A 20912-nucleotide genomic window follows, 5' to 3' on the forward strand; every position below is an offset into this window, starting at 1 on the left:
CTCGCGGGGGGGGGGGGGGGGGGGGGGGGGGAGGAGACCCAAGCAAAAAGAGAAGAGAAGGAAGAAACTCATCTTCGACAACCGACAGACTTTCACCCGGTAGGCATTTGACCTCGAACTTCTTCTCGATCACCAACTGACACCAAAATTAAGCAAGGAAGAAAGGAAGAGAAGGAAGAGGGTCCTCCTTGACCACCACCTGACTTTCACCAGGCAGCCGAGCGACACCGAACTTCTGCCCGATCACCAACTGACGCCAAAATTAAGCAAGGAAACAAGAATAAAAGGAAGAAAAAGAAGTGAAGAAAGAAAATTCTCCTATCACCAAACTCTTCCTCAACCACCACCGGACTTCCACCCGGCAGCCTACCAATGCAAAAGTTCTACCCGAATGCCATCTAACGCCAGAGTTCTGCCCGGCCGCCGACTGACGTCTGACTTCTACCCGACGTCGAACCTCCGTTCGTCGCCATATTTTTACCCGACGCCGGACTTCTATCCGATGTCGGACCTCCGCTCGTCGTCGAATTTCTACCCAACGTCAGATTTCTGCCCGTCGCCGGACTTTCGTCGGGCTTCTATCCGACACCGGACTTCTGTCATTGACAGACTTCTACCCAATGCCGGACTTCCTCCCGTTGCCAGATTCTTACCTGACAATAGACTTCCACCCGTCACCAGATTCCTACCCAATGTTGGACTTCCGTCCGTCGTCGAATTCCTGCCTGAAGCTGGATTTTCGCACGTCACCGGACTTCTGTCGGACTTCTACCCGACGCCGAACTTCTGCCCGTCGCCGGATATTAGCCAGACTTCTATCTGACGCTGCACTTACGTCTATCACTGGACATCTACCCAACGTTGTCCTTTTCGACCATCATCAGACAACAGTCTTTATGACCTCCGTCGCCCACCGACTATGATCCTTCCGACTTATGTTGCCTGCCAACTTCGATCCTTCCGACTTACGTCACCGATCGACTATAGTCCTTTCGACCTCCGTCGCCCACCGACTATGGCTGTTCTGGCCAAGCAAACATGTCAACAATGATTCTTCCTATTTTCACCATGTAACACACTCTATATAATGTATATTTAATACATCAAGCCAAGGCCTTCCCCCAATGAAGGGCGTCACTTGTAATCAATTGCAAATACTAGTGGATTCATTCAAACTGGGCTAGACCCTGTGATTTTCCCCATTTTCAGGAGTTTTCCACTTAAAAATCTTGATGTCTCTTGTGAATGCTACACTCGCTCTCTTATCTAACTATGTGTAGGATTTTAGTACAAAACTAAGATGTTAAACTTTATATTTCTCAACCATTGTGAATACTCCATAATGCAACATAACTATTATTTTAATTGATTTTTAAATATTTATTTATTTAACTCAATTTTTCTTTCTAAATTTTTTGTTTTTAGATATTTAATAATATTATATAAATTTTAATATTTGTATTTTTTAATAATTTTAAGATAATAATATGATTTTAACTGATTTATTTATCTCATTATATAGGGTCGACTACATAAATCATTTTTTGTATTGTTAACAGTCAAATTCACATTTAAATCTGATAAAAATAAGTCATAGGTCTATATTTCATAACATAGATCAAATCTAATACATCTATTCTCCTAATCAGTTTATCGGACGGCCCACGTCTTATGTGACCAAAATAGCATCTCTTTCATAGCCATGGCAAAGTTCAAGTAGGCTAAGCCAATCAAAATTCTCCTCGCATGAAGCTTCCTCGTAGTCTAAAAATGCAAATGGAAGTAGACAAAAAACATTCAATAAACTAACGAGGAACAAACCTGAATTGCTTTCAAGGGTCAGATATTTTGTCCAAAACTATGGAGAAACTAAACAATGGTTATTAGCATACAATTTGACAAAAAATAACATAAAATCCGCATCTCTAAGAGCAAGTTGCAGGTTCATCAGGATGAAGTTGTAAGGCTTCGTTTGAGACGGCTTTCTTACTGCTTCTTAAAACAGCTTTTGAGTACACAAATTTTAACTTTTATACTAGAAAATTGTTTTAAAAAGCAATAAAAAAATCGTCCCAAACAAAACCTAAGTAAGCAATTCCACCTATATTTTCTTACTCCCCTCGTAAATCTCTTTCAATCTCAAATTTGAAAACACCCCACCACACATATCACCAGAAAAAAACATAGATTCCAACAATCTCTGTTGATTTATTCAATAGAAGGATTATTCTTACCAGAAATCCTCAACATCAATCATAAAACTCCACTTGAAGCTTCATTGACTGGTTCTTCCTTCCCTTAGGAGACCCCTCTCTAATCTTGCTCTTAGTTGTAGAGCCCAAGCCTTGGGCCAACCGTCTCATTGGTCTCCTTTGAGAGCTCCATCTTCCATCTCCAATGGCAGTCGTAGCTACCATGTTTGCCCCAACCTCCCTCACTCTATGTTTGATTGGCTGCTTGTTGAAATAACTGAGACGAGGGAGTATACTCAGAACTGCTTTTCTGATCTGATCTTCCCCTAAGTTGCTCTGTATTGAATTGCCGATGAGATTAAGAGACAAAAGGGAATTATAGTTTGCAACAAGCTGGCCAAAGGCCTTTGTTGTTGTGATCTTGTTGAAGCTGAGGTCTAGCCCTGTGAGCTTTAGAAGTCTGTGAAGACCCTCAACATCACTAATCTTATTACCAGCAAGGTTCAGCTCTTTGATGACAGTGCAATTAGATAGTCCTGCATGAAAACACAGCACGAGATGATCAAGCCCTTTTTCTTCCAGATAATTACTACACTTACTCTGAAAATGAGAGTTGCTGGAAAATAAGTTAAATCAAGAAAATGTTGAAATGTTCGAACAAATGTGTTGCAAAACTCACAAGGAAGCACACACTGTTATAATCCATGGAATAATGGAATATTGGTTAAAATTCGTCATAGAAAAAGAAGATTGTAAGATTCTCATTCCTCGCCAAAAAAGATAATTGATGAGGTATTGTGCGTTTGATCAAACTTTGTGGTAGGTTTCATAAAATTTGGAGTGCGTCCTTCGAGTGGCGCACGGCGATGACAATGGCGATAGTCAATGACGGTGGTGGCAGTGGCCGGTTGTGAACTTGTGATAGCTATTATTAAGAATATTCACAACACTTTAAAGTTATTTTTTGGTGTTTTTAAAAATAATTTAGTTTTTTAAAACAAAAAAAAAATAGTTAAAAACATTAAACAAATTTATTAAAAATAATATAAAGAAAAGTGATTAAAAATAAGCTCTTAGCAATAGAAAAACAAAATTGTTCAGAGAATCACATAATGCATACCATGGCCTATTCTTGAGATTCGGTTATAGCTAAGGTTAAGAACCCTTAATCTTGTGAGGTCCCTGAGGCCTTCAATTGCTGATATCTTGTTCCGAGATAAATCAAGACTGTGAATGTGTTTTGGAAGACACCCTGGAGTTATATGAGCTGCAACAAAAATATAAGGATTACAGCCTACATATACATGAAATATACAAATGAAGTTGTCTTATTTCATACCTATGGAGTTTCCAGAAAGAGAAACAGATCTAAGGTTTCCAAAGGCTGAGATGGAAGGAATAACCTTCAATCCCATGCCAGAGATATGAGCCACAGAAGAGAATGAATTCTTCAAGGACTGGATAATATTTTTAGCCTGGTTCACCTCTTCCTCTGCGCATAAGGTGGTTTGTGAATGATTCTTCCAAGAGGATTCCCCTATCTCCATATAACGAGGGCCAGCAGTCCATTCATCTTCCTTTCCACTGCAAGTTTCTTCATCATCAATAGGACAGAATATGCGATCATCAATGCTGTTTACCCAATCATAGACTCTATCCTGAGGTGAAGAAGATTGCAAGGAGAATGCAAACCACTGGTTATTAGATTCTAATGATTTCTTCGGCTTATCAAGCTTCTGGACAAGTTCATGTGTATCGGATGAGTACCCAAACTTTTGATTAGCATTAGTGAGAGCAAAAGCTAGTTTTTGAGGAGCATTAGGCTTTCGAAGATTCGTGTGGCTCCAAAGGAAGAACTTCCACCAGATTTTCCTGCATCTAGAGGGAAGTACTTGGCAGGAAGAACGTTTCTTTAGGATCACATAATCTGCGCTACAGGAGGTCTTAACAGATAATGGGCTGCTATGAGTCTCATAGGTAAATTGTCCTATGCAATTTCTAGACAAGTTTTTGAGCTCGCTACACGAATGGAAGCTCTTTGATGAGTTCAATGACTTATAGGCTCTCTTGATCTCAATATTTGAACATGACCGCTTAAGGACCAGTGATGCCAAGCAAACTGACTGCTCCATCCCAGGATCACTCACATGACCTCTTGCAAACATTGTTGTCCCAGGAGTGATCCCTTCATTTGTTTGCATCTTGAAGTTTGATCCATGGGAGCCAAACTCCCCATTGCCTTGCAGGTCAAAGTCAGAGTAATCTCTCTTCATCGATTGAATCTCATCATGCTCATCACCCCTCTCATAAGTTACATCTCCTGCAGACTCAGCTCTGGCCAACCTATCATTACTCGGTACATTAGGAACTAAAGAAGATCTTTCCTCCAGAGCAGAGAACGACTCTGAGGCTGCAAAATGGAGACCCTGGATGCCATCTTTGGTGGAAGAGCTGGAAATATTATTTGTCTTAATATGAAATTCACCATCGCCACTACGCTTCTCCAATAAAAGAACAAAGTTCAAATTAGCTGACAGCTTCAATAAGGTATGAAATTCATATATATATGTTAAACGATTTGCTGCTCACCATATTTTTCTTCTTCTTTCCAGCCAAAAACATAGCCAGGCAAGTGAAGATTGCCATTATATATGTATTACCAAGAAAGCAAAAGAATAGAGAAAAGCTAAATGCCAAGCTTAGGTTCCGCTATTGATTCTCTGATATCTAGCAGTAGTCACTTCAACAGAACTACCAAGAAGGACGAGGAAAAAGAAGGCAAATTGGGCGTGCAAGCACAAGATAAGAGGACTATATAGTTTTAAAAAATTAGCCGTTATCGATTGGAGATCCCTTCACTGTACAGTAGAAGCACCAACAAAAATGAAGGGCGGAGAATGAGAAATAATAATTGAAAGTTGCATCCTCCTGATCCCACACCTTCCTCAAGGTGCGAGGAAATTTTGTCCTAGTGCTGGCCAGAGTTATTGAAATATAGTTTTAATATAAAGGGAGCTCCTTTTCTTACCTCCTCTTGAGAATTAAACCTGCTAAACAACATATAACCGACTCAATCAGTAAAAAGATCAAACAGCTTCTTTTCATAATATTTCAAAACATAAGATGTGTAGAAATGAGGAAAAAAGTGTAATTTTCTTAATTTCCCTGCTAATTAATCTAAAATATATGAACAGCCCAAGTGTGTGCAACGAAAGAACAGCATTCACACCATATCAAAGCACCGACTCAAAGCCGCTTTTTTTTTCCCAAAACAGGTCCATTCTCTTTCCTTTGGCCTCCCTCCCATTGTCCCTAAGGAAAGTAAACCTCCTCGGAGTTTCCAAGCAGATAAAAAAAACTGACATAAGAAACCCGCAAAGGAAAATGGAAGAGGAAACATTACCAACCAAACAAGAAAGCAAATGAAAGCCAAATCTCCAGTCTTTTCGTTCCAGATTGATCCTAAATAATGATATTGAAGATAGACCTCGAAACCAGCTTAGATTGGTGGATTAAGGCTTGGAGATGAATAACAAATAGATGGATGAAGAGTTGGAAGCAACAAGACTAGGAGGGACTTTGGCTTATGAGGATGAATAAGTGAAGAAGGAGCCTAGAAATAGGCCGCGGTCCGTCACAGCCGCCTGCTCACCTTTCTTTCTTCTCTTCCAACTTTCCCTCTTAAAAAATACTATTTTAAAAAGTTTATAAATTATTTTTAAAACCCTTAACTATTAATTGAAAAGATTTTATCATCTTAAAAATGATGAAATCAAATATTTTACTAAATTAATATTTCATCGCTCAACATTGTATAATAAAATAATTTTATTATAATTTCTTTTCTTAAAAGAAAATATAATAATTTTAAATATTAAAGTAAAAAAAAAACTTTGGGTCAATATATTATTATTAAAATTTAATCAAGACAGATCTTAAAATTATTAAATTCTTTTTGAGTAAATTCAATAAAAATTTTAATGTATTCTCTTCTAAAAATAAATTCAATAATTTTAACATTTCTTCTAACAAAAAATAATCAAAACATCATAAGCCAACTTTTCCCTAAAAATAATACTTCGAATTGTTTTCTAGATAAAGATAACTAATTATTATTTACGTTAGAGTTTTAATAATCCAAATAATATTATTTGTATTTAAAATAAATTCAAATATTATTGTTATGATTTATTAAAAAAATTAGAAAGAATACTATATCAAATTACATGGAAAATTTTACTGAAACTATTTGGGTTTTCAGAAAAAAAATTATTAGCATCGCTAAGATTTTTAAAAAATATCAAAATAAGATATATATCATCAAAAAATTATCTTAATCGGGCACGAATCTCAAGACAAAATCAAGTTAGAAATTTCAAAAATTAAATTTGGGCTTATCTAAACTCCGATTTCAACAAACTTATAGTCGAACTTAACGTCTCGGAAATACGAACCCAACGACTTGAAATTCGACTAAATCAAAGTCCAAATGGATCCAAATCAAAGACCCAAAGCACATTTGGAAGGTTCAAACCATAATTTGGATTACCAAAAAGTTTTCAAACGTAACATGCTTATAGTCGAATCGAGCGTCTCGACAAGATGAATCCAACAAGCTCAAGATCGTCCAATTTTGATATCATTAAGACATTCAAATGCCCAGTAAACGGTCAATGATCAAGAGAATCAATATCGGCATTTCATTCAAACCACTCCCAATTTGCCCTTAATCTTCCTTCTATTTATTGGTCATGCCACTCTCGGAAAATTATAGATTGACCCATCATTTCTCATGGAAGGGGCCCCGAGCAAGGAGAGAAAGAAGAGAGGAGAGGGAGATTTCTCTTGCCACCAAGCTTCTCATCGACCACCGTGGATGTCGGACTTTCGTTCATCGTCGGACTTCCGTCCATCGCCGGACTTCTATCCATCATTGGACTTCTACCCAACGTCAGACTTCTGCCCGTCATCGGATTTCAACGCAACGCCGGATTTCGGCTCGTCACCAGACTTATGCCCATCACTGGATTTTCGTTGAACTTCTACCCGATGCAGGACTTCCGCCCGATTCCAGATTTTGACTCGACGCTGGTCTTCCACCCGTAGCCGGACTTCTACCCGTCGTCGTACTTCTACCTGTTCTTAGACTTTCGTCGGATTTATTTCCGACCTTTGTCCCTTGCCAATAACGGTCTTTCCAACCTCCGTCGCTTGTCGATTACGATCCTTCTGACCTCCTTTGCCAACCACGGTCCTCCCTTTTTTTTTTGTTCGGATTTTTTTTTTTTCTTTTTCATTTTACGCACCTTAAGTAATAATGGCAAGTAGCATATCGGGTTTAAGTTCCGTGAACACCGAATTAACCCCCTTTGATCGAATCTAGAGGAGACTGCTTGATCTACAACCATGTTGCTACCTATCTCCTATATATCTTTCTATATATGAATGGATTCTCCAAAACTTATTGACAATAAAAGCCTCACTACTTAAGCTCAAAATCATTATTTGACTATCGAAACAAATATTCTTAGGGATTCCTTCCTTTTCCCCTCTCACTAGTAATCAATGACAACCTATCTGACTAATCCAAACTCATCATCAAACAAATTCTTCCCGTGCAGAGCAACTATCATGAAGGCCTATCATGCCATGTTATCTTGTCTTCAGAAAATGTGTTCTACATCTTAGGATCCTAGGCATCAACCCCACATATATTTTAAGCGTTTCAACTAAATTATGATGGAGAGATTATTAAGTGCAGAGTCTGGACGTATTCGGAGGTTAATCCGGATGTGCCACATCACCAATGCATTATATAGTGGGTGACATGGCATGTCTGTATTGACCTCCGGACGCATTTAGGCACCGCACATAATAATTTTCCGGGTTCTCTGTTTCTATAAAATTTTCATGCCAACATTCTTTTATCTCTTTGGTTGTATATTTGTCTCCTTTCAAATCTTTTCTCTTTAGTAATATTTGATAAATTTCTAACATAGTAACATTAATCTTGTAGAAAGTGCATGCTCATGCAAAATTAAATTTACAAAAAATATTTATGAGATTTGTTAGGTCGAATATTTAAGTAGTTTAAATAATAAATATTACAAAATTAAGAAATATAATAGTTTTTTATCTGTATGATAGCTGCACAAAATAATATAAATACCTAATAATTTAATTATTATGTATATAATAATTTAATTTAATTTAAAGATAATATTGAACATGTACATATATCTCTGTTTGACAAACATTGAAGTAAAAAATATATAAGCATATGACACTGTGATATCATATACTTTAAAATAGTATGAGTATAATTAGTAATTACAGTATGTATATTTAATATAATACATAGAAAATGATTTTTGTTTACTTGAACAATGCACATGCATAAATGGACGTCCACGGCCATTCAAGTGGCAAATTATTACGTCCGGTGTCCGGATTCATCCGGACACCAATCCAGACGCGCCACATCACCCAAATACACTGGGTCCAGTGTATTTGGGTGATGTGGCACGTCTGGATTGGATGTCTGGACGTCCGTTCACCGGACGTAATAATTCGCCCATCCAAGCACCCCTAGGGCAGGGGCCCGCCTTTTTTGGACGAGTAGCCACGTGGACATTTGGTGGCGTAAACGTATCCGTATTTTTTTTAAACAAAATTTACGTATCCGTATAATTCATAGGTAGTTCCATCGGTACTCATCTACTCCTTTCTCATTTTTTTAATAAGTTTATTAAAAATAATCAAATAAAATTGCCAGATTATCCTATCCATCCCTCTATTACCGCCACGATTTGCTTTTATTCGATAAATTTTGAAGTTTACGTAATATATTATATATATAACCTTTCATATTATTATATATTATATTAGACATTAACTCCAATCCATTTTCTAAAATCACAGTTACCCCCCTCCTCTAAATATTGTATTATATGTTAAACCTAATCCGAACATTAATATTTTTATAAATGAGAGAGAGGCAATTTTGAAAATACAAGAGAGTTATGTATAATATTGACATGACTTACTCAAATTAGATAATATACAATTTCCATTCAACATTTTGGAACTGTTAATAGTAAAAAAATGTAAATATGAAGACTTTAAAATCATTACAATTGCACTAATTTAAGAAATATTGATGCAATTTGATATGATAAGTTTTTCTCTACGTATGGGAGCCAATTGACTGAATCAATACAATTCAACTCAATCAATAGGAGATCAAACTGGCTCCCTCTTTTATCCTTTAGGGAGTGTGCGAGAAAGAGGAGCAATTATTACGTCCGGTGAAATCCGAACATATCTCCGAATGTATACCGAGCAATACTGAGTCCTCAATATCGAGTTTTAGGTGACGTGGCACGTGGTTATTAGTCTCTGAACGCATTCGGTGACTGGACGTAATAATTGCTCGAGAAAGAGAGGCAATATCTGTTGTTTGTAAAAGATAAAAAATTTTGGATGTTCTTTCAACATTGGGAATAATAAAACATAAAGATTAGATGAATGCACTTCAAAAATCTTTATTTTAATTGGGATCTTATTTCAACTCAATTTACTTTGATCATTAGACATTTCTTCAACACCTACTTGCTTTTCTAACATAATAAAACACTCAACTATTACATCATTCCTAAACAACTATGTGCTACTAACATATCTCACTATAAACTAATTTCTTCCTATTCACTCTTCTAAGCTGATTATACATATAAATACTTATGTGTGAAGAATAATCTAACACCCCCGAAAAAATCCCACCTTAATAAAATGGTGAAAAATTTATCAAATAGGTTGGTGCCCATCTTTCTAATATTGATCTCTTTATGGTTTCATCAATTTCAAAAATGATTAAATAAAGTTACCCCCAATCTCCTTCCTGTTAACCTTCGTTATGAATATGTTTTCCCACATTCTTTGAGAAAGTTGCATCAAATTAAGACTTCAAACTTATCACATACACTTCTTACCTAATTTATGCTAATGACTTACTAATTTTTTGTAAGATGAATTCTTTTAACTATTATGGCCCTCCATTCTTGCTTGAGGCAATTCTAAATGTTAGATCTATTTTGCCAAGTCTACTACCACTCCTAACTACTTGAGTGATCTTCTTATTTTCAAAAGTTGTTCCTTATCTTTCAAATATCTTGGGATTTTAGAAAAGCCCGCACCGGGTACTTCCCGCAAGCGGATTAAAAAAAATCGTATGAAATTTGCAAGCATATTTTCATAGAGTATATTGATTTTTTATAATACATATAAATAGTAAAGTGATTGATTGAATCTAAATAAAAAAATCGGCTAAAACAAGGTTAAAGTTGGCCCCCCTTGAACAATTTATAGCTTCGCCACTTAAGTGAAGCATTCCCTTCCCTAGCTAACTACATTCAATAATACTTAAAAGAAAATTCCATGCCAATTGAATAGGAACAGGAACAACAATTTCAGAATGTGGGAACTATCAACAGCAAATAACTCAGTAGATCACAATTGAGATTAAGAACTTTCATCCTTTCTTTTGACACTAAATATTCAATAATTATAATCATTCAATAAGATCAAATCAAATGAATCCTTACAATTCCAAATCTATTCTGTGAAATAAATCTTCCACCTGACAGCCTTCTGTTCTTCAGGCAAATCGAACAACTGGAAAAATTCATAAATCTTCCAACCTCAAATGAAAGGCTAAAAGAACTTTACAAGAGGCAAAATAGATCATGAAAACTTATAATTCTGTCCTAGTTCTTTGTATAGTAGTATGAAGGCTTCCAGGTTATAAATAAAAAGGGCTTTCTTGTGGGAACTAAGCATTGAATCGAACAACTATGCATGATATGTCATCCTTACTATCTCTTTCCACAGCTTCAATGGTTAGGTGCTTTGCTGCTACATGTGGATCTTTGAACTTCCTGGCAATATCGACGGCTGCTTGATTGTCGATTACCTGAATAAAGTAAGAAGTAGAAAGCAATTTTAACTTCTCAAACAAAGACTAAGGCTTCGTTTGGGACGGTTTTCTTACTGCTTCTTAAAGCAGCTTTCTAGTACAAAAGTTTTAATTTTTGTACTTGAAAGCTTGTTTAAGAAGCAGTAACAAAGGTTTCGTTTGGGATGGCTTTGTTATTGCTTCTTAAAGCAGCTTTCAAGTACAAAAATTTTAATTTTTGTATTACAAGCTGCTTTAAAAAGTAGTAAGAAAGTCGTCCAAATGAAACCAAAGACTAAAAACAATGGCGAGGTCATGATTCTGGTTTAGTTAAAAAAACCTTCCATATACCATCGCTTGCAAGGATAAGCAGTTCAGTATCACTAGTAATGTCCACTGGGTGAATGTCTGGATCTGAACTTAGGTGTGATTTGAGGCTCTTGTCCCCAAATGCACGGGAAACAGCTAACTGGCCATTAACTCTTGGAACATCCCCTGATAAATGCAGATTAGTCATAGAAAAATATATATATCATTTCAAACTATTATTCACAGAAGTCAAAATTTGAATTTTCATGAGAAAAATAGAGAGAAAAATATAAATTTACCAATTATCAATGTTCACACTACATGAAGGAATCTAACGCGTAATACAGTGGACAAAACCTTTGATCAAGCAAACATACTAACCATCAAACAAATTAGTAAGGAAAAAATAAGAATAGGAGTCACTATAAGTGGAAGAGAAGATAGAGTAAGAAGCATAACCATTATTTTCTTAGCTGAATATGACTAGTGCATGTCAACAATAGCTTCGTAGATGAGTTTAGCTTGATTTAAAATATTTTGAGTTTCAATCCAAAGCCGTATGCTTTCATGACTACTGTTGCGTGCCATAACATTCGCGGCGGAAGAGAAATAAAGAGTTTTAACGTCCTAACTTTGTACAAAAATCCAGCTCACATACATATAAGAGAGATGTGTAACAATCATGCATACGAGACCAGATTTTTTTATTTCGAAAACATAGGAAATGGAAAAACCACGGGATCTAGCCCAATTAAAATGATTCCACTAGTGTTTGTCATTGATTACAAATGATATCCTTTCTCGGCAGAAGACATTAACTCAATGTAGAAAATATACATCATATAGAGCATGTTATATGATTGGAGTTGAAAAAATCCATTGACATGAGAGCTGTTTTCAAAAGAACATTGACCTATTCATTGGTCGGAAGGATCGTAGTTGGGCTACGATGGTTTGAGGGACCGTATTTGGGCAACAGTGGTCAGAGGGATTGTAATTTGGGGACAAATGTTGGAGGGACTATAGTTGGGCGACAAAGGTTGTATGGACTGTAGTTAATCGACAATGGTCGGATGGATCATAGTCAGGCAATAATGGTTGGAGGGATCATAGTCGGCAGGCGACGGTGGTCGGAAGGACCGTAATCAACGAGCAACTATGGTCGAAAGGACCGTAATCGGGTGACGGAGGTCGTTGAGACCATATGTAGGATACAATGGTCGAAGGGATCGTAGTCTACGGGCGACGGAGATCGAAAGGATTATAATTGAACGACGGAGGTCAAAGGGGTTGTAATTGGCAAGCGACCAAGGTCGGAATGACCGTAGTAAGATGATGGTGATTTGAGGACTATAGTTAGGCAACAGAGGTTGATGGGTCTGTATTTGAGGATGGTGGTTGGAGGGACCGTAGTCTAGTGATTGAGGTCGGATGGACTGTAGTCAAGTGATGGCTGTTGGAGGGATTGTAGTCTGACAATGGAGGTCAGAGGAAATGCAATCGACGAGCGATTGAGGTCAGAAGGACCGTAGTTCGGTGACGGTGATTTAAGGAATGTAGTGAGGAGACGAAGGTCGGTGAGACCGTAGTCGGCCAACGATGGTTGGAGGGACCATAGTCGGGTGACGGAGGTCGAATGAATCATAGTCGGCGAGCAACTAAGGTCGGAAGGAATGTAGTTGGGCAGTGGTATGAGGATCGTAGTCAAGTAACAAAGGTCAATGTAACGACATTTAGGCGACAGTGTTCAGAGGGATCATAGCCTGACCATTGAGGTCGGAGGGACCATAGTTAGTTAGAAGATGGTATTCGGAGGGATCTTAGTCAGGCGAAGCAGGTCGGAGGGATCTTAATCGGGTGAAAGGAGGTCAAAAGGACTGTTGTCAGGTGAACTCGACCCATTTCTTTATCGGGTTGACCCAAACCCAAATTTTTCAAGTCTAGTTTTTGAGTCGTATCACTAATTGACACTTCTAGTCGGAAGGAAAATAATCGGCTGGTAACAGAGGTCGGAAGGACCATAATCGAGTGATGAAGGTCGAAGGGGCCACAATCGATGTGCGACTAAAGTTGGAAGGACTGTAGTCGTGTAACGGTGGTCTGAGGACCGTAGTCAGGTGATAGAGGTCGGTGGAATCGTGATTGGGCGACATATAGATCAAACAAAGTGGCCAAACCGAGGTATGATAATGATGTTCGACTGGAGGTCCGACGACGATGGTCGGGAAGAGGTTCAACGACAGTGGCCGCTGAAAGTCTTGTGGAAGCAACCAGGTGGTGAGGGTTCGTCGACGGTGGTGGTCTGGGATTCATGTCTTAAAGAACTCTTGAATCTCTAGCCCAAGGTCCTAGCCTCCTCCCCAAAAGTCCTCTCATGTTGAGAGTTAGGGGCCTATTTATAGATTTTCAAAAGTGGCCTAAATAAATATGGAGAAAATCTAGAGCAAATCTAGAGTGCTCCATCAAACAGCTCATAATGATCCAGTCAATCATAAAGCGTTTGTTAATCATTTTAGCATTTTAATGATGTCATAATTAAGAAATCTTGGGTTCATTGGATTCGTCTCATCGGGCCGCTCGATTTGATTATAAGCATGCCATATTTAGAGATCATTTGATCATACAATTAATGTTCTTAAGTTTCCATGTATGCTTTAAATATTTGATTTGGGTCCATTTTGGCTTGGATTGGACCAATTTTGATGCGTTAGGTTCGTCTCGCCCAGACGTGTAGTTTGACTATAAGTTTGTTGAAATCAGAGTTCAGGTAGTCCCAAATTAATTTGTAGAAATTTTCAACTTGAATATGCCTTGATATTCGCGCTTCATTAATGTGATTTTTGGAGTGTATAAGCTATCTTAGTTTTTTTTCTATTTTCAATCATGCCCCCAACTTTTCCAATGTTTTGTTTATCTAACTGCACTTTCTATACTATTTTTTTCTTTTAAGCATCATTTCTACATACTGAATCATTAAAATTAAAATTTTGGCAGATTCATCCACATCATCTACAAACATCTCTAAACTCAGAGTTTGTCAAAGAGAGAATACCAATGCACAAAGATAGGACAATTTAATCCAAAGAACTGCAGGATTTATGAAATTTGGCCTCCAACGACATAATATTGCTCTCATAACTGAGATATACACAACACTTTTATGACCATCACTTTCTGTCTAGTACCGGAACAGATTCAGAGCTCTCGAATAGTACAAATAAGAGAAACTAACAGCTCAATGCTTGTTTGGCAACAATTTTTTTTTTTAAATTTCAAAAAACAAGGGAATGAGAGAATAAAACATGCCTGTTAGTTATTTTTATTTTTTATTAAAAAAACTAATCAAACTGTTAAAAAATACTCAAAATTAGTTCTATATATTTTAATAGGGTAATCCCACTCCCCATGTTACTCGCCTTCTCCCAGCCTCTGGTGTCTTTCCCACTCACTTGCAGCCAATGGTAGCAGGAAGCTCACCATCTGGCAGCACCGAGTGTTTCCCCCATCTCATCACACTTTCATCATTAAATCATAGTGTAGGGACAAATATTGGTTCTATATACGCAAAATATATCAAATAACTAAATAAGTTTTAACTCTTGATAAAGAAAAATATAAAAGAGTCTGGATTTAGCAGAGGCAGTTCTAGACAACCTGGCATACTAGAAACAAATCCACCTTTCGTCTCAATATTGTCCCTCTCTGCGTCTGGTTCATGATCAACTGTGTGGGCTCCGAAAATTCGGCCACGGCCTCCGCTCGCTTTTCTTATTCGGCGAGGGAGTTTTAACGAACTAGGTTCCGAGGTAAATTTTGGAAGGCACATGTTACCAAAATTCCTCGAGAATCACCAACATTTGCAATCCAGAGCTTCCTACCATCAATGAGAATAGCCGTAACTGCTGTAGATCCACCCTTTCCCAGTTCAGGACTGTGAGAAAGAATTGCTTTGTCAGTCTTCTCATAGGCTTTCGTGATAGCTTTGTCTGGATGTATCCAAAATTCATCCTAAAAGATGAAACCTATAGCATTAGCATTAGAATATAGATGTTGTATACAAAGGTTTTCTTTCTTTAACACTAGAAAACTGATTATGATTGGAAAATAATATGCACACTACCAACAGCCTACCTCTTTTAGAATATTATTGAACAAATGCTTCTGCAAGTATAGAGGTACTTTATCTCCCAAATGGCCATCAAAGATGGCAAACAAACCGAGCTTATGTCCCTTGACTTCGACAAATTTGGCGACATGGTAATCCTCCATAGGATGATTAGCCTTCCCTTTCACGAGACTAAAACCATAAGAAACTCTTACACGACCTTGTAAGCATTTGCCTTTACCATTTTCGGAGGAAGAAAGACCTGCAAACTAGAACGGTGAACGCCAAACTTTTCACAATTAGAAGCATAAAGTTTCCAGTAGACAATCATTTCTAGCATTAGAATTGAAATCAATATTACAAAATTAACAACATCAAGTCTTTATCCAACTATTTTGGCTTGGCAACATGAATCTTTTTTCTGCATTATGTTATGTTAAGAGTCAAATTGCAATCAACAATGAAAAAGAAAATTACCAAGAAATATAATTAACCAAATCTTAATTGGTGATGTACCAGGAAAGTCCGTCGATCCACCCTCCAGGAAATAGAATGCTCACTGAATTTCCCTTTTCCAATTTTAATTTCAAAGGGATATTCAAATGAACATTTCAAAACATTTATATAACTACTGCATTTGTCAGAAAAGCCTCAATTGAACAATATACTCAAAAATTATTCTAAGAAAAACCAAATGTTGAAAACTCAATTTTATATAGCCAAAACATTCATAATAAGAGTGCAATAATATATTAAAAATCACATGATAAAAACTTCGTAAAGCCCGAGAGAAATATATTTTCATTCACAACTTTTTTATAAATGGCGGAAATCAAGATCAAAGATTTATCTCATGCTCTACAATTTCCTTAACTAGACAACGATCAAATCTCAAACTTTTGACGCCAAAATTCTTCCGTCTCTTTCTCATTCCTCTTATGTTTTCCTTTTCTCCTCTTTTCCACCTCTCTTCTCCAACATGGTGACTGAGAGCTCAATGCAATGGTTCTACCAACGCCAGAGCTGTAACAACCCAACATATAAAAAATTATTTTAAAATGAAATTTGAACTCAGTTTAAACTAGAGTGCTTCGGCGCTATGCTCGTTAGGCTTGAGAGCACAAAAATAATAAAAATCGTTATTGCGATACTGAAGTCTTTGCTCTACAGTAATTATGGATTCAACATGTAGAGCTAGATAGGAGTGCTGTGATGCTAGGCCACTAACAATATTTGTATATATATTTTATTCTAAATCCAAAGCAGTAAAGCCATCCAGCGCCACCACCTCCTCCCATTCTTGCCTGGCTTTCCATGGAAGAAGAGAGGGAAAGGGAAAGGGAAAGGGAAAGGGAAAGGGAAAGGAGAGAGGGAGGAGAGAGAAATATGGTTTTCATTGTTTTCATCTGTTGCTTTAGTTAGGAAAAATCTTCTTATCGTTGTAACCCAAATCTCATTTTGGTTTTCAATGATTTTGAATTTGACTAATTTAATCTCTCCTAAATCGATAATTTTTTTTTCTAATCGTACTTTTACCATGTAACATTTCATATATGATAGATATGAACTTTATGGACATTTTGACTGTAATATTATTGAATTTCAATAGTTAAAATAAAAATTATGATTTTATGAAGTTATAAATTAATATATAGATTTCTTGTATTTGATAGATTTAAGCATTTCATGTTGTATTTCATGTATGAAAGAGAGATTAATATCATTGATATGAAATAAATGTAACAAGTACATCTAAGCAAAGAAGGCTGGTTGTTAACTCTATAACTAATGCGAGCTGGTTGTTAAAACATACTATCCTGCACATAAGAGTAGACAGACAAGCTTTTCTTTAAAGACGGTTTTTTGTGTTATCCTGATCTTAGCTTGTAACTGATGTTCAATTACACCGACGAACAAAGGGTGATGACTCTTAATTATTTATTGAAAGTCACCTATAATAATAATCATTAATGTTATAAAGATGTCGCAAAGATAAAGAAAATAAAAATGATATAATGATGCAATGAATGCAAAAAAAAGAATAAAAACACCACATTAAAGCTGAATGTCATGCTTTGCTGAATTATATACTAATGCATACACGCATTGATAGTATTGGTAGATGACATTAATAGATAGGATAACATATAAATTATTAGATGTACTGATTTATATTTTAAATAACTGATAAAATAAAAAAGATTGATGACATTGACCCCTACATGTTCATGATACAACTTTGATTTATTGATTTTCGATGCAATTAAGTTCTCATACATGTCGTTGATTTATGGATTTCAACTTGATGATTCTCACTTGTCGTTATTGATCATATTAAATTGTACCAGTGATGATTGGACATTGATGATATTGAATGTTAATTAATTGAGATGAATATGTATATTGATTTCTAAAACCTTGTATTGAAGAAATCAATACAAGATTTATCTATCCTTCAATACAAGATTTAAGAAATCAATGTCTAAATAACTCTCTCATACTACCCATTTATCTAGGGATGGAAGGTCATATTGAAATTTAACTTTGTCTCCAGATCTTCCTAAATACCTCTCCATAGTTTCGAGGTAAACATACCATCACGATCAGAAACAATAACCTTATGAATTTCATGCAATCTGATGATCTCCTTGATACATAGTTGAGTCAACTTGTCAATAGAATGTCTGACTCATTCTCAAGAAATGAGCAGACATCATTAATCTATCTACAACCACCCATTTTGCATCAAGGTCTTCCCTAGACCTAAAAAAGCTCGCAAAAAAAAATCTATAATGATTTCTTCCAACTTTAATTTAGGAATAGACAATGACTGCAATAATCCATTATGTTTCTAATGTTCAGCTTTCACCATTTGGCATGCTTCACATTTATAAATAAATTTTGCCAACTCTCGCTTCAATCCAAATCACCGGAACATGCACTTCAAATCATGATACATCTTGTTGCTACTCATGTGAATAATGTACACAAAATAATGGGCTTCATGCATAATCTCTCTCCTCAAATCAACACTATTCGGTACCCACAACCTGCTGCCACAAAAAAAAAAAATCACACCTTGATCATCTACTTGCAATTTAGATCTATTCCTAGATTGGATCTACTCTAAAAATTGTGCATTTTCTACATCTACTTTATGAGCTTCTGTGATCTTGTCTTGCAATGAGGGTTGGACCATCACCTAAAAAATAACTCCAACGGATACATTTGATGGACAAACTAATTCTAACTCTAGCCTCTCCATTTATCTAACCAATAATTACTCATAAATAAAAAAACTGGTTGCCACTCCTACTGACTTCCTACTCAAAGCATCGGAAACCGCATTTGCTCTGCCTGACTGATAAATGATATCCACATCATAATCCTTAATCAGCTCCAATCACCTTCTTTGCCCCAGATGTAATTCTATCTGGGTGAAAATATATTTTAGACTCTAGTGATAGGTATAAATCTCACATCTAACACCATAAAGATAATGATGTCAAATCTTTAATGCAAAGACAATCGCCTTGTAACTAAGCCTTTTAGGTTTATAAATCTTTAGAATCTCTCACTCCCCTAGCTTAAGCAAACAGTTATATACACAAACTAGAGAAATCTAAAGTTTCATAACAGCTTGGAAAACATGTATATGACCTAGTAGAAGCTACTCTTCAGGTAAAGGGGACTTTTATTGAAAGTTAATGCGAACACCTGAGAACTTGTTTCTCATCCATGAGAAACTATTAGTTGCGGATAGCACCATATGAGTACATCCAAATAGCCAAACGATTTATTGTTCACAGCTATGTACAAAACCGTGTATAGTTGCATGATTGGTTGTGAGCAATTATGTTCACCGCGCCTAATAATTTCTCCTCATCCACACAGTTCGGCCAGTTGAATAAAAGTTCTCATAGTTTTGAAATTACTAAACAGGGAGACTTCCACACATGACAAACTACGAATGGTAATAATAAAAGCAAAAAGGTAACAAGAAAACTGGGTAGTTTCATTCCTAGCTAATCACAACGCTTCATTAAATTGAGAAAAGAGAATAGGGCCAATCGATCTATCACCTCAGAGCAGATACCCTTGAAAAAGCAAAATCTATCCATTTAAGCTCTCAATCCCAGTTCCCCTCATAAATTGTCGTCATATACAAATTTCTTCAGCAGCAAAACTCGATTTTGAGCAAAATAAAGCTGGCAATATCACCACTTGCCGTTGAAAATCACCCCTGCGCACCCCAAAACCACGGAATTCGATCATCTCAAAATAAATTAAAAAATCAAACGGGAATTCGCATCCCCTTACCTGTGAGTCAGACTTATCGCTTCGTGGAAGAAGTCAGAGAGAACAGATAAAGCACTCTCCTTTCTCTGAAAATAACAAATAAAAAAATCAAACTTTTCTTCCCTTGTTTCGTTCTTCGTTCTTTTCCTCTTCAATAGAGGAGATTAGGATTGCGGTTCATCTTCTTGAATCGAAGCTAAACGAGAAGCATGAGAAGCGGATAGAATCGTGTGTGTGCAATGTGAGTATTAGGGAGGGAGAATGCTAGAAATAATAATAGAATTCAATCAAATAAATTAGGGGGAGGGAAAAAGAGTGGAGGAAGCAAAAGGAAAGAACCAAGGGAGTAAAAGAACTCTAAAACGTTCGCTACCTGCTATTGACTGAAACGACCCACCACCGGGCTTAGGTTTGGTGTTGGGCCAGCATGATGATTGAGAACTTATAATTCATATTCTAACCCCCTCTAAAGCCGCTCGCCTTTTTTAGGCGAGTAGCAAAATGTGGGAAGTAAAACGTGGGCTCATCGGCGCCTATAGGTGGCTCCCCTAGGTTCATCCGAGGGATTAGTTATGCTGTCATAAGCCACGTAAAAAGGTGGCGGCAGTTAAATACCCAACTATGATTTTTGAATTTCGGTATATGAAAATTTGTAAATACGCTATTATAAATATAATTTTTCCGGTAAAAAATTAAATACTTATTCTACATCTATATAAACATAATTTGTCTAGTTGTAAATGGACTTTGGACTACAAACATACTGAGTGTTTGTGATGCTCAAAGAAGTTTGGATATTTTTATGAATACTCAATTTTTAAACTTACAAGTTTGAACAATCATGTATTCAACTCATTTATGTTAATGAATAATATTGTTTAAAGCTCGCGAACAATCTCGACATGAAGCTTGATTCTTGTCATAGAGTGTGTGAATAAGCAAGTTAAAAACTCTATTAATATTTGATTAAAAATAATGATCATATCTGATATAAATATTTTATATGGATTATAATTTAATGATATAATACTTATTAATTAAGAAATTTAAAAAC

General features: G+C 36.4%; 2 protein-coding genes across 4 annotated transcripts; both read right to left on the reverse strand.

Moving 5' to 3' along the window:
* Window positions 1-1801: 1801 nt before the first annotated feature.
* On the reverse strand, window positions 1802-4924 carry LOC110092251. 3 transcript variants are annotated; one of them, XM_028698449.1, is made up of 4 exons: window positions 4782-4924; window positions 3532-4690; window positions 3313-3459; window positions 1802-2728 (listed from the first exon to the last, which is right to left on the reverse strand). In XM_028698449.1, exons 1-4 carry the CDS (start codon window positions 4836-4838, stop codon window positions 2250-2252), a joined length of 1842 nt encoding a protein of 613 aa, XP_028554282.1. In that variant the 5' UTR covers window positions 4839-4924; the 3' UTR covers window positions 1802-2249. The 3 variants fall into 3 exon arrangements, with proteins under 3 accessions (XP_028554282.1, XP_028554281.1, XP_028554284.1); XM_028698448.1 differs by having other exon boundaries at window positions 3532-4693; window positions 4782-4923; XM_028698451.1 differs by having other exon boundaries at window positions 3532-4685; window positions 4782-4915.
* Window positions 4925-10706: 5782 nt separating this feature from the next.
* On the reverse strand, window positions 10707-20199 carry LOC110092255 (probable protein phosphatase 2C 41). The gene is made up of 7 exons (XM_020816732.2): window positions 19880-20199; window positions 19642-19802; window positions 15586-15828; window positions 15279-15462; window positions 15109-15216; window positions 11486-11640; window positions 10707-11163 (listed from the first exon to the last, which is right to left on the reverse strand). The coding sequence occupies exons 2-7, from the start codon at window positions 19678-19680 to the stop codon at window positions 11023-11025; spliced, it is 870 nt and encodes a 289-aa protein (XP_020672391.1). The 5' UTR covers window positions 19681-19802; window positions 19880-20199; the 3' UTR covers window positions 10707-11022.
* Between the last annotated feature and the right edge of the window lie 713 nt (window positions 20200-20912).

The sequence above is a fragment of the Dendrobium catenatum genome, unplaced genomic scaffold (genome assembly GCF_001605985.2).
Source record: "Dendrobium catenatum unplaced genomic scaffold, ASM160598v2 fragScaff_scaffold_1088, whole genome shotgun sequence".
Taxonomy (NCBI): domain Eukaryota; kingdom Viridiplantae; phylum Streptophyta; class Magnoliopsida; order Asparagales; family Orchidaceae; genus Dendrobium; species Dendrobium catenatum.